This window comes from Amphiura filiformis, chromosome 6 (assembly GCF_039555335.1).
Source record: "Amphiura filiformis chromosome 6, Afil_fr2py, whole genome shotgun sequence".
Taxonomy (NCBI): domain Eukaryota; kingdom Metazoa; phylum Echinodermata; class Ophiuroidea; order Amphilepidida; family Amphiuridae; genus Amphiura; species Amphiura filiformis.
Genome location: NC_092633.1, coordinates 56,706,771 through 56,724,218, shown reverse-complemented (window position 1 = coordinate 56,724,218; position 17,448 = coordinate 56,706,771). Strand labels below are relative to the sequence as shown.

Below are 17,448 nucleotides of genomic sequence, written 5' to 3'. Positions count from 1 at the left end.
TCAGCATCATCATCACCTTATGCGCTGGTCAAGCTGTGTAGCATCATGTAATTTAGTTCTTTTTATGCGATAATCAGAAACAGCAGACAGACACGCCTAAGGAATTGGCTGAATAGTATAGCTTCCTCCGTGAGTACCATCCATGTGGAGTATAGTCAGGAGGCACGGGGTGGGGGTGGGGGAAGCTAACCCTCACCTGTGATAAGACTTGGCCACTCTGTGGAATGTGCTTGCTTTTCATCAAAGTTTTGCCCCTGAAAGTTGCCTTCCTCTCCCCAAAAAAGTCCTGGCTATGCCACTGGTACAGTCGTGATGCACAACATGTCTGTATACATCCAAGCTATAGGACGGATCGGGACAGCCAAGGATTAACACCCTACTCTTTCCTAAACTGTCTGTGAGATAGCTTTCTATATGGGACCGATGGCTTAACGACGCATCTCCTCCGAAGGACAGACATGGAACATTTACCCAACTCATTCAGTATAATATAAAGGACAACAGATCCTAACTGACAGTAAAAACACAAGGAATCAATAGTAATATAATTATGGCACTTTATTTCCTAAAATTCTAGTTCATAATTTATAATACAGAGCATTAAAATTCTTGAATATGTAATATTGAAAATATTAAAAATTAATACTTAAAATAATACTATACAGTTCTAAAGCACACTAAGTAATATCATATGTGCAGTGGTGTAGCTACGGGTTGTGAAGTGTTGCCGGGGAAAGGATACAGAACGGTGCCACCCAATTCATGGAACAATTGCGTGCGGAGCACATGAATATTTGCATAAATACCACTAATTTGGTTATTTATAATCACATCAAATTTCTGTCTTAAAACTGTCTTTTCAATTTATAATTTATACCGAAGTGGGCATAAATGTTTCACTTTCACCACTTGGAGGAGGTGCTGAACCAATCTGGGGATTGAATTGGGTAATTCAGTGCCCCTCAAGATGGCACCCAGGGCATATGTCCTCCCTATGCTACAACAATGACAAATGTTCAGCTGCACAAAGTACAACATAGTAATTGTTAATTGGCACATAAACATTATTATACAATTCCATGATTGAATACTCAAAATCATTAATGAAATCACAAATCAATTAAAAATCCAAATTATTTGATGTTTAATTCATCTGTATAACTTATATATAACTAAAACAAACAAGTTACAAATTGCCTCAAGTTGACATATAATGTAATAAAAAGACATTCACTCACAGTGGCGGCACCATGAATTTTTTTGGGGGGATGGGGGCGGGGCTAAATCGGCAAATTTTGCGCAAAATTGACGCAAAAAGTGGAAATGTACATAATTTTTTGGGTCTTGCTTCAAAATGGGGGGGGGGACTGGTGGCAAGAAAAATATGGAGGGGGGGGGAATCCCCCCATCCTTGGTAGCGCTGCCACTGTTCTCTCATTCAGAGACATACGTCACTGTAAACTATAAGACACTACAGGTTATCCCAAACAAATCTTATCACTTGGTTAGATTAAGAATACATTTAGAAAAATATGGGGTATTTAAACATTGTGCCTTCAAGAGTAATAATCAAGCTTAAAAATACATTTGTGGTTTAGAACAGAAGACACGCTTCAGCAAACAAAGGGGTCAACTCTATCGACTGGGGGTATGTATTCATCATGCATAGGGACTGTGCACTCTCAGAATTGCATTCACTAAAAGTGTTGCAACTTTGGACCACACTATAGTGAAAGTAAAAATCCAAAATTTTGACTCTTGGCCTAATGTTTTGAATTTTTGACCAAATAATATTTTTGGCTAAATCTTCCCAGGTTGATTTTTGACACCTTTGTTGGATGAAGTATAACTTTTATTCAAGACCACTGATTGAAATGGAATTTATTTATTCGCCATGCCATCCAAGTGTTAAGGTGTCTTTGGGACACCATGTATTCCCACACATTCTGGCTGACATGTCACTTCACTTTGTGGTAACTTGTTATACTTTATTATATCTTAATTTTTAAATACTTTGTAACATCTACATATATATATTTGACAAGTAATTATATAACTCTGTCGTTTGGCTGGCCCAGATCTGGATACCTGCTACTTTTTTAATGTCACTACTGCCCCAAACATGATACTCTTCAAGACTCCATCAATCCAAATGGTTGAATGCTCCCAATATACTACAACAATGTTTCTTACATTATATATATTACAAGCTGCATAGCAGCATATTGCCAAGGAAATTCAAATAGCCTGGAAATACGACGTAATTGTACCCTTCGTTAGCTTTGCTAAACACTTCAAAATTGATGACAGTCTTGTTATGTGATTTTTTAAATTGGCAAAATGAAGCTTCGCTGAACACTTCAAGAATGATGAGTCTGCAAAATCTTCTTTTTTTTTCAGTTGGTAAAATTAAGCATTGTTTTGCCACAAAGATCCCACAACTGACAACTAAAAGATATCTTATCCCACAATGCATTACTTCCATTTCAATATCCGGCACCGGCCCCACTGGCTACGCCACTGATTCTCATTATGAGAACAGAGGGAACCTGTTAATATGAGTGTTATTTAATGTAATGAGGTGATGCAGCATGTTGCAAAGGATTATGGGAAGGGTAAGGTATCTTTTCTGGGTCTACAGTGGATCAATTGGTCAGCAATTTTAAAAGCTATGTGCACAGGCTTCAGAAACACAGTTTTCATCAATTGTTTTTCACTCAGTACTACTTTAGTGAGGGTATATACACACTATGAAATTGCTTCTGTTTCACAGGTTATGATTTCCTTTAGACAATAACAAAATACATTTTCTGGTAAAGAAAACCAGTACAAAGGTTTGAGTCAATGTTCCTATAAGGAATGAATACTAGTAAGTAGAGAGATGTTCCCATAAAATGACAGATAAAATTAAATCTTTTTATCTTTTTTTTTGTATATTAAGCATGATTAGTGCGACAATATCAAACACCATGAACACAGCTGCTTATGGCATTTCAAACTTATCATAAAATTTTCTTTTTCAGTTTTGATTTTAATTTTACGCCGTTTTATGGGATCATGTATTAATTCACACTCAGTGAAACTATACAAAATTTAAATATATAAAATGTATCTACATAAAAATACTATACGTACATGCCTTCAAATATGAGAAAGATGAAATAAGATGATTCTTTATAATTTTGGTTAATAAATTGTTCCACCTATAACACTAATAGTGCAATAGTTTGAACATACCAATTGCCTTGGGTAATTAACCCGGTCATCATCATGTCTGTTTTAGTTTCAATTTATAATCTTTGTATTTTTTAGTTTTTAATAGAAACAAAGCATAATGATATGTCATGTAATAATAAGTCTTGAGTGTTCCCTTTCCATTTTCTTTCTTAGTTTTATAAAAATATAAATGGTTTTCCAAAATCCTAGCAATAAACAGTGTTTCTTTCAATATTTGTTATATTGATAATGACTTACATGACATGATCAAGTGATTACTCATCTTATTTCATTCTTGTCTTTCATAATACACAATGTATCCCATTTTTAACAATGTACAAATGTATTATCCATATTATTAAAATGGCTGTTATGAATACATATGCTAGCTATATAGCGATAATACTTATTTCAGTTTTTTGGGATAAAATAAACGCTGTACAATTCTATAAAGGGCTGATACATTTGAAATTCACACTCCCCCTGTGACAGATTAAAAAAAAGTCTTCCACAGAGGGAGTATGTTTTTCAAATGCAATTGGCTCTTGTTAATTATTTTGAAACCCATGCTCCCCCTGTATATGGCTTTATACCTATATCTTCCACAACTGGAGTGAGTATTTCAAAAAGAGGTTACCTAATTGTCTATTCTATTTGAAACCCATACTCCCTTTGCTGGAAACCTTTAGCTAAATCTTCTTCAGAGGGAGTGTAGATTTCAAATGGAATAAACCAATGAACAACTTAGCACTCATCACCATAATCACAGTCATCAGCTTGAGTGTCTGATGGCCAGATTGATAATTTAACCTCTGGGTTTACAAAAAAATTCCAATATTTTCCTTTTCTTACGAAAAATGGTTCTGGCTTACAGCAGCTGACAGCAAGATGCAAATCACATTCGCTGTCCGGATGTTCCTCAGGGCGTTCCTTGGGATCTCGAAGGGTGAAGAATCCACCATATTTGGCCAATTTCCATTGGATAGTTGCATCAAGCAGTTCAGTATCATCTATCTGCAAGATAAAAATGGGTAAAACAAACATTATAAAAATGATTGTATTTAGACCCACAGAGTGGGGAGCCTTGACTTTGGAAGTGATGGGAATGTGTGGACACCAATTCAAAACTAGGGGTCTTTTGATGAGAGATTAGACTAGGGTCCCAAAACGGTGGGGGTGGGGGTTCTTTCCGTGAGACTGGGAATATTTTTTGTGTCATAACATGCATTTTAAAATTCAGCCAAGCTCATTGATTTAAAATTGATGCAAAGATTGGAAGGAAGCTTGTTCCGTGAAAGCTTGTGAAAGCATTTTTTTTAGCTATGCTACAATGTTTGAATCATAAAACAGTTTAAGTTATAATAATGGTTACAACATAGGGTTAGGTGTAAGGGTAATGCTTAGGATTTGGAATGAGATTTTTCATATTTTCATATCACATGCGCATATTTTGGGGGGGGGGGCTTTGGGGGCGCCAGCCCCCCGGGGTCAAAGTAGGGGGCGGCAAAAACGAAGGGGGGGCGGAAGAAGAAGGGGCCGCAAAAACAGGGGCGGAAAAAACGACGGGGCGGCAAAAAGAAATAGTAAAGAAAAAAGGGCGAAAACAATTTGAAGAACTGTGAAAAAATGGTACTATACATTGCTTTTAGGGCGCTAGCGCCTAAAATCCTTTTTTTTTTTTTGCTCTTCACTTTTGCTCTTCAACCTTTTCGGGCTGTTGATGAAGGGGCGGCAAAATGTGATATTCTTCAGCCCCCCGGGATAGGAGCGGCCACGGTACGCCACTGTATTAGGATACAGAATGACAGTCCTGAAGTTTAATTTCAACATAAACACAATAGACGTATACATACATGAACAGCTACAACTCTCAATTTGCCTGGCATGCTTGCATCCTTTACTGTGGCAAGGCGATAGGTGAATGGGCCATCACTATTTTCCTCCATGCTTGCATCAACTTGGTCTCGTCTCAGCATTTCTTCTTCAGGTTGATCTTCCTCATTTGGAGCTGAGGGTTCTTCTTCTTCCAAAGGAGGTGGTGAGTCTTCATCAATAGGAGCTGGGGGTTCTTCCGGCATTTCCTCAGAGCTTGATGGCTCTAACATCCCAAATTGCAGGTTTTCAAATTCATCCTTTCCCTTATTCATCCATTTTAGTGTTGCTGCAAAGGGGAAAAGAAGTTGTGAGATATGCTCAGATAATATATGCCTATATACCGGTAATAGTTCATTTCCTGGTAAGATAGGATAAATTTCCCACAAAAGTAGCAATATTCCCACAATTTCTAATGTATTCCTTTATTCTAGGGAACAAAATTTTTCTCCAAATGCCAAAATTTCCCTGGATTATACATTTTGCCAGACATGGCTGTGAGATTATTTACTACTAACAGACCTCATAATTACAGTATAGGATAAGTAACAACATTTTACATCACCCACATCATTGTTTAAAAGAGTGTCATTTTTAATTTTAAAAGTCAGGAGTTCTGTTTTGTTATTGGTTGATTGCCATTGCTGACATATCTCTCACATAATGACCCCTAAATATTTTGCTCTTTTACATTTTACTCTCACACCGAAGGCCACAAATCATGCTCTTGTTCAATGACCCCATCCCCATGAAAACTTAATTAACCAAATTAACTATCAAAGGACTGGCAACCTTTTGCCATATATGCATGCATTCCTTGTGTATTCAATAGCAATGCAAAGTTCAAGAGTTCTCTGTTATCTTTCACAGATTGATCAATTGAATCTAATCAATGATATTAAATCATGTCTCGGTTCTTCACATCGGGTCAAATTTGACGTCAACTGGTTAATGATTGCACAATCTTATCTTTTTACTTTTGTATATGTATCTATGGCAGTTTATGGCTGGGAATTCCCCAAGACACATTATAGCTTTGGTATTTGCACTTTATCTCACCCTGGTTTCTCACCTGCTATAAACCAATTAATGAATTGCACTTTTCAGAAAAATTTCAATAGCTGAATGGAAACATATTCAATTTCATAGATCAATGAATTCAATGTTTTTGAGCAGGGAAGCTTTGAGTGACTTTATTCAAGTTTTTAACTGACATGATTTCAAGCCACTTTTAACTTTTAATCATGACCAGGAAATAAATGTTTATTTCACTTAATGTTTCACTTAATTAATTTTGATTGAAAAGAAAATATATACATGAAGAGTTTAGATGCAAAAACCAATATATCAATTTTTCTCAATTTGAGATATAGGCAATATAACTCGGCAAATATAGGGAAAATAATAAGAAAATAGGTGTTACTTTGATCATAGTATCAAAAAGATACCTTGGAATTTTTAAAGTAATTTTTTAGTAATTTAAGGCAGATGCCAGCTTTCGTGATGGGGGTGGGGCAAAATAAAAATATACCTGGGGCAAATAAAAATTTCTTCCAAGTTTTGGTGGGGGTGCATGATTTTGACCCGGTATTATCAGTGGTATACATACGGTTTTTTTGGAGAGGCTGAACATGATCGGGGTGAATTTTGGTGGGAAACACTTAACTGAGGCAGCACAGATGATGCATCAGGCAATTTTGGGGACAGAGCTTCTTTCCTTTTTTGTTGCCTTCCCAATTTTCTATTTTATTTTTTGTCAGTAGGCACTTCTTTCTGCCCCCCCCCCCTATTTCAGGACTAGTGCAGTGGTGACAGTGTGATGGGAGGGGATGGCTAGAAACTTGTCAAATCTCCCATTTCCCTAGCAATAACATAAATATGAACTGGTCCCCAACTCTACAACACTTGCATTGCCCTTTCAAGCCAAATATACTTACTGTTTTTGTCATCAAAGCAACCACCAAATTCAACTGAGAATACTGGATATTTTGTTTTCTGTGACAGTATCTCAACTTTTTTGCCCATCTTTAACAGACACTCTCCATGCTCTCCTTTCTTGCAATTATCTGCTTGGATTTTTACATTCTGTTCAAAAATCCACGGGATCCCGATGTCCTGCCAAAAACAGAAAAATATTAATAATTAATTTGGTTGCTTGATCAGAAACTTGGTGTAGGAATAGGAATATTAAGTAACTTTTACTTTATAACATTTATAGTGAATAGAAGTTAATTGTATTGGGCTCTCTGTTTAATTGTAGTACTTAAAAAAGCACTATGCAATAACAAGACACAAGCATACACCCAGCATATACATACACATATTCATAGCATCACTAAAAATTCAATTGGAAATTCCACAACCGCTAAATAAAGCATCCATTAGCTTGAAATAGCAATTTCTCACATCACATGTGAGTATCTGGTCATGTGGCTAGCTGTGTAGATATTCACCCACATTCTCCCACCCACACATATATATTAACTTGATATCTCTCTGGGATATCTCTGGATTTTTGAAACAAATAAAGAAGGTCAAGTTTATACTTTCAATATTGATCACTCACACTGAATAACAGTGGTTTCTAAGTAATTTCACTAATTCACTATACCTCAATTTTAAGCCACAATGTACAATTTCCGTCAAGTTTTAATTTGGTTATTCTTTACACAAAATGCTGAAATAGGCCTAATGTTTATTTAAACTGCTGTTTAAAAAAAAAGGAGGATGATAGGCTTTTTATCTTTTATCGAAAAAATAGGTGTAAATACACATATTACTTAGGCCCTGCATTTAAAATAATGCCTGAAAAGAGGAAGAGGCCTATTTCATTTTATTGTTCTGGTAGGTAGGCTCCCTTTATATGACATAACATAAACATATAGTTTCCTGTATATTATTAATAGCAGAGAAAGTATCTCACCTTCTTAGCCATCTTTTTTCAAAAGCTTTAACTAAATTTAAAAAAAATTGAAGCGGCCTCACAAAAGGAATTGGGAGGGGACGAGAAACATGTTTTATTTTTTACTCGCAGCCTTATGTGCTGAATAGGGGCAACATCACACAAGTACACTATTACTAGTACTATTACTAAGAGCAACTGTTCAAACACACAAATAAATAATAAACAAACAAACATTTGCTTTCTCACCTGTGGTGCAGCATTTGTAGCATATTCAGTGAATGGTTCAACATTTTGGGAGTGATCAGACACGGATGAGAGGCTGCTTTCACTGCTGCTCCATTGCCTGTCATTGATGTCATATGGTACCAAGTTGGAATCATCTTTCTCTAGTAGATGGATGTTCATACTTTGAATGCTGCGAACCAAGGCCTCAACTGACCCATGTTTCTGTTTGCTCTTTCTAAGCTTCTTTTTGCCCATATTGTCTTCTATATGGTTGCCCTGTATTTCAAGAAACAAGAAGATAAAAAACAATATTGACATTTTTCTAAAACGAAGTGCTCAAGGACGACAAATTCAAGGTGACCAAATGGAACTATGTTTTGTTAAATTGTAAATAATAATGAAGGTGATCATAGAGTAGTAAAGACATTACTTTAATTATCTTGTGTTGTTTTAATCATCCCCTTATATTAAGATCATGGGGGTAAACATAGATTAATGATTAAGAAACAATTAAATGTTCACTGAATTTCCCACACCAATGATTTCAGAAGTCCCGACCTTTGGTGAAAGTGAGACTCATTAATGACATAGACAATTAAATGCTCACTGGATTTTTCCATGATTTTAGAAGTCCCAACATTTGTTGAAAGTGAAACTCAAAAGTGTTTTTCATAGGTGCTGTGCTTTAAGAAATTCAATATCTATTCTTGCATTGCAAGATGTGTAACTTATGCTATGAGGTATCGCCCCGGGTATCGCTACGCACTAGTTCATCTACTCTATTTCCTGCTGACACAGCGATACCTTATAAAACTTTAGAATGTGTCAAAATGAAAATGAAAATCAAAAATTGAAATTAAGCGTCTTAATAAATATAATCAAAATCAGGGGGAGGTGCTCATATACAATGGTTCCCAAAAAAGAACAGGGGAAGGGAAATTTGCCTATAGGCCTACTGTGAACCTACTCTGTCTGACAATCCAAAAACAGGCCCCATAGTACAGTTGTAAAATATATCAGTTTCTTTCCCCATGTTGGATCATTTCCAGAAAAAAAAAACCAAGTGCAGTAGTTTCCCTCCCTAGATTTCACCTGTGCAGATATATTGATACCCTTATTCATTTATCAGCAAAATGTGAATCTGTTTAATCACAGTCTATTAAAGTCCTATTTTTAGCATACATGCATGGGACCAAAACCCACCCACCCCCATATATTAAATATCATCAGGACTTGAAAGTTGCACTTTCCTGATAACTATCAAATATAGCATGATCAATTTCAGATACCAGTTTATCATGTTAATTGCAATCAATAAAGGCAATTGGTTTCAATCTTGTGGTCAACCATTTCCTGGTGCATCCCTGGACAAGTTTCTATTGGGTGGATGGGAAAAACAACTAGATACCCGGAAAAATAAACAGTGTAATACTGCACAACGTTGATATGGTACTTTTGTTGAACTCTCCCTTTTAAAGCACTTCAATAGTATATAGCTAGTGGAACAAAATTTATAACTTTAATTTCAAAATTGGCTAGTGGTTCCTAGTATAGGCACTCTTCTGCTAGTGCCCCCTCTCTTTCTCTCATTCCTGGCCTCTCTGTCTCTCTTTCTCCCACTCTTTCATCTCCCTTTTGTCCCTTCTCTGGTCTCCAAGATCTGCAAATTATACACATACAGATTACAGACCACAATCATATGGTTCAAGAAAGGCTAAGGCAGCATGCACTAACTTTTAAATTTTGTGGTACACAAAAATGAGAAAGTGACATTAATTCTACTTATTCGTCTCAGATTCTACTTAGTTTTCTTCAAACCCAATGATTTTTAAAACCCATCAAGCACACAATCTATTTAAATTTTTTTGACTGATTGCAAACTGGACATGGAGCCATGCAGGGAAAAAACCAATGAATGAATTGAAAAGTCACTCATATTTCGCAATAAGCTAAAATTTTGACTACAGAGCACCATTATCATTCAAATGACCTGTTGGCTGACTGAATATGCTCTATTCAGACTGATATTCGCTCAAGAAATTTGTATTTATTTATCATATATATTGGAAACTCCCAAAATTAAATTTTGATTTGTTGTAGCTAGAATAGCGCTATACATGTGACCTGGATTTTGTTTTATTTGTTGACCATTCATGCATGCAGGTACTAGGGAGATCCCAGGTACCCAATAAGTAAATGAATGAATGAATGGAGACTTCGTGATCATGATACATGGGATTGGAAAATCCAGGTATCGATTCTATTGAGCAATTGTTTTGTTTTACTGTACAATTTCCCATAGCGCAGTAGTATGTACTACGGTCACAAAATGCATTTGAAGCAATGCACCTGTACAGACATTAAGCTGCACTACACTTAAGAAATGCAATTTTACTGTCATTTATAAATCTATTTTGATTGTATAAAAAATGTTACAAAAAAGCAGATTTTGATGTTGAACACTAATTGCAACAAGATCTGATTCACTGACAAGGCAAAAGGAGTACCGTAATTTTGACAGGCCATTCAGTGAGTCGCTCATCAAGAGGATCATAAAAATCATCAAAATTCAGGGTTTTGGCACCTTTGTTAGTATCGTAGATGTGCTAAAATAGCCTGCTATAATGTAGTGGTAAGCTGAAAGCTGTGTATTAAAGACTATAGAAGACATGTTACACGAATCTGTAATTTCTATTAGCTACAATTGTATTTGAATGAAGCTTCAACCATGCATAGGTCCTTATACTGCTGTTTTCTTCATTTTTTTGTCAAATGTTTCATTTCAAAAATACCCAATGACAATTTGAATGACTTATCCTTCACTTTTAGGCAATTTATAAACATTTTTTATTTTTTTTACACATAAAGGAGGATTTTGTGATCCTAGCATCCTCTTTTTATGACATTTTCAGTAGATATTCACGAAAAAAGCTTATTCCCAAAATTTAAGTTGATTCCGATTTTGCGTTTGCGAGTTATGCATGATTATGTGTATTACACTGCTCCATAGACCACTGTCTCTGTGTGTAAATTCAAATTTGACGATATTTTTGCTAAACAATTTAATCTGCAAGAAATGTTTGGTACATAAACATTATGTACAGTAGCCAGAGGTTTGCAGTGGTATAAAAATATCAACTTTTTTTGAGAAAAGTGGGGGGATGAGGCTGTGGATCACGAAATGCCCTTTTAATATGCTGGGATCGCTGAAACTTGCACAGTAAACAACATGGTATTGCTGAAATAATGATACAGACTTCAGTTTAAATGAGTTTTTACAATGTCAATTTTTTGGTGGTTCTATAAAAGAAAATTGAAACCCCCCAAAAAACAAAAAACAACAACAACAAAACAACAACAACTAAAACAACTACAGACAATTTGTATATTTAGCGCAATTTTCAGATACCAAACACTGTCACAATTAAATGGGTAGTGCAAATTATGATACGTTTTAATAAAAAATAAAGGTTGCAGTTCATTATTTCAAATATTTTCAAAAAGATGATAAATCTTTGCTACATACCTCTTCTGTGCCTGAGTTGTAAGCCGAGTCGCTGCCTTTATTTGAATCGCCACTAAAATGTTTTATTCTTTCAAATAAACGCCCACCTTTACGTCCATCAACAACATCTTGAGCTGAGGAGGATGCGGCCATAGTACTAGCCATTTGTATGTATTGTGTAAGCTTACGTGGTCTTACTCTCAATTTCTGCAATCGCTGGTATAAAGTGATGTCTCAATTCGTGTCTGTAGAATTATAAATGTTAGCCTAATGTTTCTTCCTGATAGTTGATATAGGGAAGAACAGCGGGGAAAGATTGTAGTCCAAAAAAAAACGACTTGTAACTGACTATTATTATTGTGTTCTCAGAGTCAAACTCAGCTCATAATGTGCCAAGAATCATATGGTGGATCTGTGGTTTTGTGGGAATTTCCGGTGTAGTCTCTACGGCAGCCAGTTTGTTTTCGCTCCCTCCGTACATATGTTTTTGTGGAGGGAGCGTAACCAAACCAGCTGCGGAAGAGACTATTTGCGATCCGCCTGATCATAAATTCTATTTTTAGACTATTGGGGATTGTCCAGAACCACGTGAATGGTGAATATTTCGTAATCGTTCGACTTCTAAGTTCTATCATGTCTATAAAATATTATTAGATACTTCTATAAAACAGGCAAACGTAAAATAGAATAGGCCTACATTTAAAAAGAAGCCGCAAACAAACGAAATATATTATTTTCATTGTCGGCACATAATCGGAACTGGCGGGGTATCGAAAGTAGATTGAAAAGAGAGAAATCATGTAGGCCTATACATGAAGACTGACAAATATGCATTTGTTTATTTATTATTATTATGTTATATGAAGCAATTAGAAAGTTATGTCTTTTTCACCACAGGAAGTGGTAGATAGTGCACAATCATGGAATATCAATTCAAATATATAGGCCAAAAACAAAAACAAAAACAAAACAAAAACAAGAAAAAACAAACAAAAACAATTTTAGAAACAAAGTAAAGGAGCAAAGAAAAAAAAATAACAAAAATATTTGAAAATCTCCAAAAAATCGGTGTGGGTGGGGACGATATACATGGTATTTTACTTGGCCTTATTTTTAACGAATTCTTTTTTTTTTTCATGTCCCTCGTGCTCGACAATATAGTGGTTTTTTTTTAATTTCTTATTTCGCCCCTTTTGTATTTCTTTATTTTTTGTTTTATGTTCAATCGTTAGGGGCTGTGCAATAATTATGAGCCCTGGGGGAGGGAAAATTGGGGAGGAGGGGGCAAGAAATTTTTGGCGAGCCGAAGGGGGGTGGGGAAATTTGGGCAAGCCGGGGGGGGGGCGATTTTTGGGACACATTCATGTGGCGCTTGATCGGGTTACGGACCTTTAACTTAAACACTTAACTTTTTGAAAATGATAATGCTGATAAACAAGTTTTTAGTCAGTATGAATCAATTTAAAGTGTTTTGTGGCACTCTAAGTATACCCAGAGGATGATTTAAGGAAGCCCCATCATGCACTGTAAAAGTGTTAGGCCTATCACTAGAGTTTCAACTGCCACTTTACTTTTCAAATCCCATTGAACTCTGTGCAAAAGATGTTGTTTTAGAATTGCCCGTGTGTCATTATTACTCGGTCGATTTCAGATCTAAAGTGATGTATGCATGAAGGATAATTCACACCTTCTGTAGATAACATAAAATGTGAAATCGACCAACTTTTGAAGGTGTTTTTACTGTAAATATATCTGTCCAAATTCAAATTTAACCATGCACGTGTGTATGCAGTGGGCGGGCAGTGATGTCATGTTCACTCACACAGCTGTGCTAACCGCAAGACTTGCTGGGAAGTGCTTAAATCATCCTCTGAAGTATACCCCTCATAATCTTAAAATAAAAAAGCGCCTCATTGTTTTCCTCGAAGATGCTGAAAATTTCAAGCAATTATACGTGAAAACTGCTGTACCGGTATCAATGTCAATTTTGCTACAAAAGAAAAGAAAAGGGGTAAACACACCCTTCCCTCCTCACTTTTCCAAAAACGTGGGGACGTGAAACGAATTTTATGTGACTTGATACTGAACATGCTTAGAAATTAATGGGGCATTAAGATATTCGGGTTCAAATTGGCATTTTGTGTGTGATTTTTTGCCATTTTTTACCTTACCCAAAAATGTCAACATTGAAGCCAGTAATATTACGATTTGGTCAAATTTGAATTCAGTCAAATGTCTAAGAAAACAGCAAAGAGAGTATCGTGGTTTTCTGGCATATTATTGTATAGTTTTAGCTTAAAATGACCAGCAAAATTTCCTGACAGTTTCTTGACAATTTCATAACATTTGGTAAAGAATAAAAATTTGACCGTAATCGTACATTAATAACTGTGCTGTGCAACTCCCAGAGTAGGCCTACCGGTCGGGTGAAGACAGCGAATTTGAACAATCTTTAATTCAGAAAAAAAAATCCTAAAATATATACTTATTTACCTATTTATTGTTATGACCACTTGTCACGTGTAGGGCCCTACGTTGGAATGAACTGAATTTATATTTGGTTGCACGCCTGAAATGAAAATAAAAGTTTAAAAATGGACCTGTGACGAAACTGATCAAAAGTATCATGATATCACTGATGATATTATTGACACTGATTGATAAATGATACACCCACTGATAATTGTTTAAATATTTGTTCCTCATGATAGCCTTGCTGATGTCTAGCTATAGTCTCGGTTGCATGCTTATTCCCCGGGCTTTGTCACTGAACAAAATACGAAGACGCACAGGCCGTCTGGAACCGAGACTAATCGACTTTTGACCATTGAACACGCAATAAAGCTTGGGAAAAAAGCAGAGTGCCCCCGACAAAAAATGAAAGAAAAAGTGCCCTCTGACAAAAAAAAAATGAAAGAGAAAATCAGGAGGGCAAAGGAAAAGAAATAGGGCAAGGAGCCCCTTTTCTAGCAAAATTCAGGGCCAAAATAGTGTAAAATACAAAAAAAAAAAAAAAAAACACGCCACGCGCGAACATTGTAGCAATAAAGCCCTTTTTTAGCCGGATAATGGGCGAAAATAGTGTAAAATACCATTTTTTTTCGCGTTACGCGCGCACATCATCCCAATAAGGTCCTTTTCGGGAAGCTCGAAGACATACAGTCTCTATGTTTTGTATGATGCAACTGCAATTTTTTCGTCTGTGCCCCCAAAATTGTATTTGCCCCCCCTGACCAAGAAAGCTGGCTACGCCCCTGCTCATATCCTGACAATATACCCTTCTAACACTGTGGATTCTTACATACAACAGGGATATGAGACAGAGGTCCAATGCTTCAGATTTTTCATGATGGCCGATCCGCCGATGTACGCTGTTGAAAAGTTATTCAACTCATCAATATACAAAATAACAAGAGTTTAATATTCTGTGAAATTTGTAAAAAAAAATTATCTCAAACCACAGTGGTCAAACGCAAAATGTTTTACAATTTTAATGGAAACATTAAATTATAAACACATGACATCAGGGCCGGATTTACCATTGGACCAGATGGGCCCGGGCCCAGGCCCCCAAATTTTTTGTGGCCCGCATGATTGCCCTGTGCATGTTCCTATTTTGCCCGAAAACAGCATGTTTTGGGCTAAAATAATAGGGTAAAATTGCTACATTTTGCGCGATTCGCGCACATTGGCCCGTTGTAGTGCAAGATTCACCTTTGTTTGGGGCTAAAATAGTCTGAAATTGAGATTTTCCACCCGCTTCGCGCGCAAATATCCTGTAGTAAAATCTATTTTGCTTGTCCCACTCTAAATTGTAAATGTAATGCTCCTGCAGCCACTGTCGATCTTAATACGGTACGGTACCTAAACCATAACCTGGCCACTTGAGTGGACATGCATTCCTCACGGTGAGTTTGGGGGCCTCCACATTTGGCCTGACCCAGGGCCCCCAAAAATAAAATTACTGCCACAAATGTGCCAAAATTAAATTCCATCATAGATAAATATTAGAGAAGTATTTATCTCGATTTCTGTTACTTTTTTATGCATTATACCAATGTTTTTTTTCTATATAAGTAGGCTTACTTCAATTGGTAATCCCTAATGAAAAAAAAACCCAACAAATTCTACACACATGAACAAGTAAAACAATCAGGGGCATCAGTGGCGTAGCGTCATATGGGCACGCAGGGGGGGGGGGCACGTACCCCCAATAGATTTGAAATTTTAGAAAATCATATAGGACCCGATGCCCTCCCCCAATCATGGTCGGTTCCCCAATATAATGACCCACGCTACGCCACTGAGGGGCGGACGGAGCAAGAGCCTCGGGGTCCATGGATGAGGAGCAGTGCGGGTCCTTTTAACATCTCCTTTATCAGCCCTTGTGGGCCCAGACTTCGTCCACCCTGTCCACCCGCTGATACGCATCTGAAAACAAGTTATTCGTCGTATTATAAATTATTGAAAAAATATTGGAAACTAAAACAAATCAGAAAAGTTCAATAAGACACGCTAAATCAGATAGCCTGCCCTTTTGATTTCCCGATTTGAGTTATAAATAGTTTATTGTTTTTGGTTTTGGTTTTATTTTTCAATTGCTTTCTCTTATTTCACTTCCCGGATTATATGGGCATACTCTATACATTATTTCATGATCACGTTCAATTACGTGTTGTAGAGAGTATTTCATGAACTAACGAAACTGCTCAATCATGCATAGCTCACAATTCCTTTTATCAAGCCATGTATTTGGATTTAAAGACCAAATGACCCTTTAATAGTACGCCTGTTGGTGTAATAATTTTAAAGTGGGGATGGGATGAATACATTTTTGGAAATATAAGCGGTCATTTGGAATTTTTTAACTTGCTGTTCGGTTGATGTCGGAAAACATAACTAAACACCAAAATCATTGACAACTTTTGCAAAATATTTTTTGTGGGACATGCATGAGAGCACATCAGTGATCAGACATATCGAATTGTATCTGAATATGAGGAATGTCCTTCTGATATCAAACTTTTTTTTTTTAAATTGGCGAAATTTGGTTTATTTTTCATATTTAGGGCCTATTCCTAACAGTCCTCGAAGTAAAATTTATAAATATAATGATATGTACTTAAAGTGTAGCTGGGAGGAAAAGGCGACGATCATTTGAAAATTTTGACATTTCGTATTGAAGATACACATTTTCCCCCCAAAAAGACCACAATTTCTTAGGTGGTTGTGAAAAAAATCTAGATCTTCAATACGAAAGATCAACATTTTCAAATTTTCGTCGGCTTTGTCTCCCAGCTACATACACTTTAAGTAAATATCATTAGATTTATAAATTTTACTTCGAGGATTGTCAGTAAATGTCAAAAATATCAATTATTACTGAATAATTTGCCATAAAATTTGTATTATACCGCGAATTTCACTAGTTGATATCAGAAGGACATTCCTCATATTCAGAATGTAATTCGAAATGTATGATGTGCTCTCATGTCCCACAAAAAATACTGTGCAAAGGTTGCTAGCCCTTACCCGTATGAAAATTGCACCCAGCCAAAAGAGCGTTGACCTTTGTCACATTTCTGCCCAAATTTGATTTAAGAAAGGGAAGGGTGTTTATAAGTTGCTTATAATTTATTTCTCAAATTGATTTTCTCGACAAAGTGCTAAATTTTCATAGTTTTTTCATCAAACGTTTTCCAAAATTATTAGTATTTTGGGTCGT

At 36.2% G+C, this 17,448-nt stretch overlaps 2 protein-coding genes across 2 annotated transcripts in view; one reads left to right on the top strand and one right to left on the bottom strand.

Moving 5' to 3' along the window:
• LOC140155696 (replication factor C subunit 4-like) overlaps positions 1–17,448 on the top strand; it is a 443,685-nt gene that overhangs the window by 231,422 nt on the left and 194,815 nt on the right. The window lies entirely within an intron of this gene.
• On the bottom strand, positions 541–12,099 carry LOC140155689 (uncharacterized). The gene is made up of 5 exons (XM_072178618.1): positions 11,745–12,099; positions 8,240–8,494; positions 7,026–7,203; positions 5,070–5,377; positions 541–4,230 (listed from the first exon to the last, which is right to left on the bottom strand). Exons 1-5 carry the CDS (start codon positions 11,886–11,888, stop codon positions 3,961–3,963), a joined length of 1,155 nt encoding a protein of 384 aa, XP_072034719.1. The 5' UTR covers positions 11,889–12,099; the 3' UTR covers positions 541–3,960.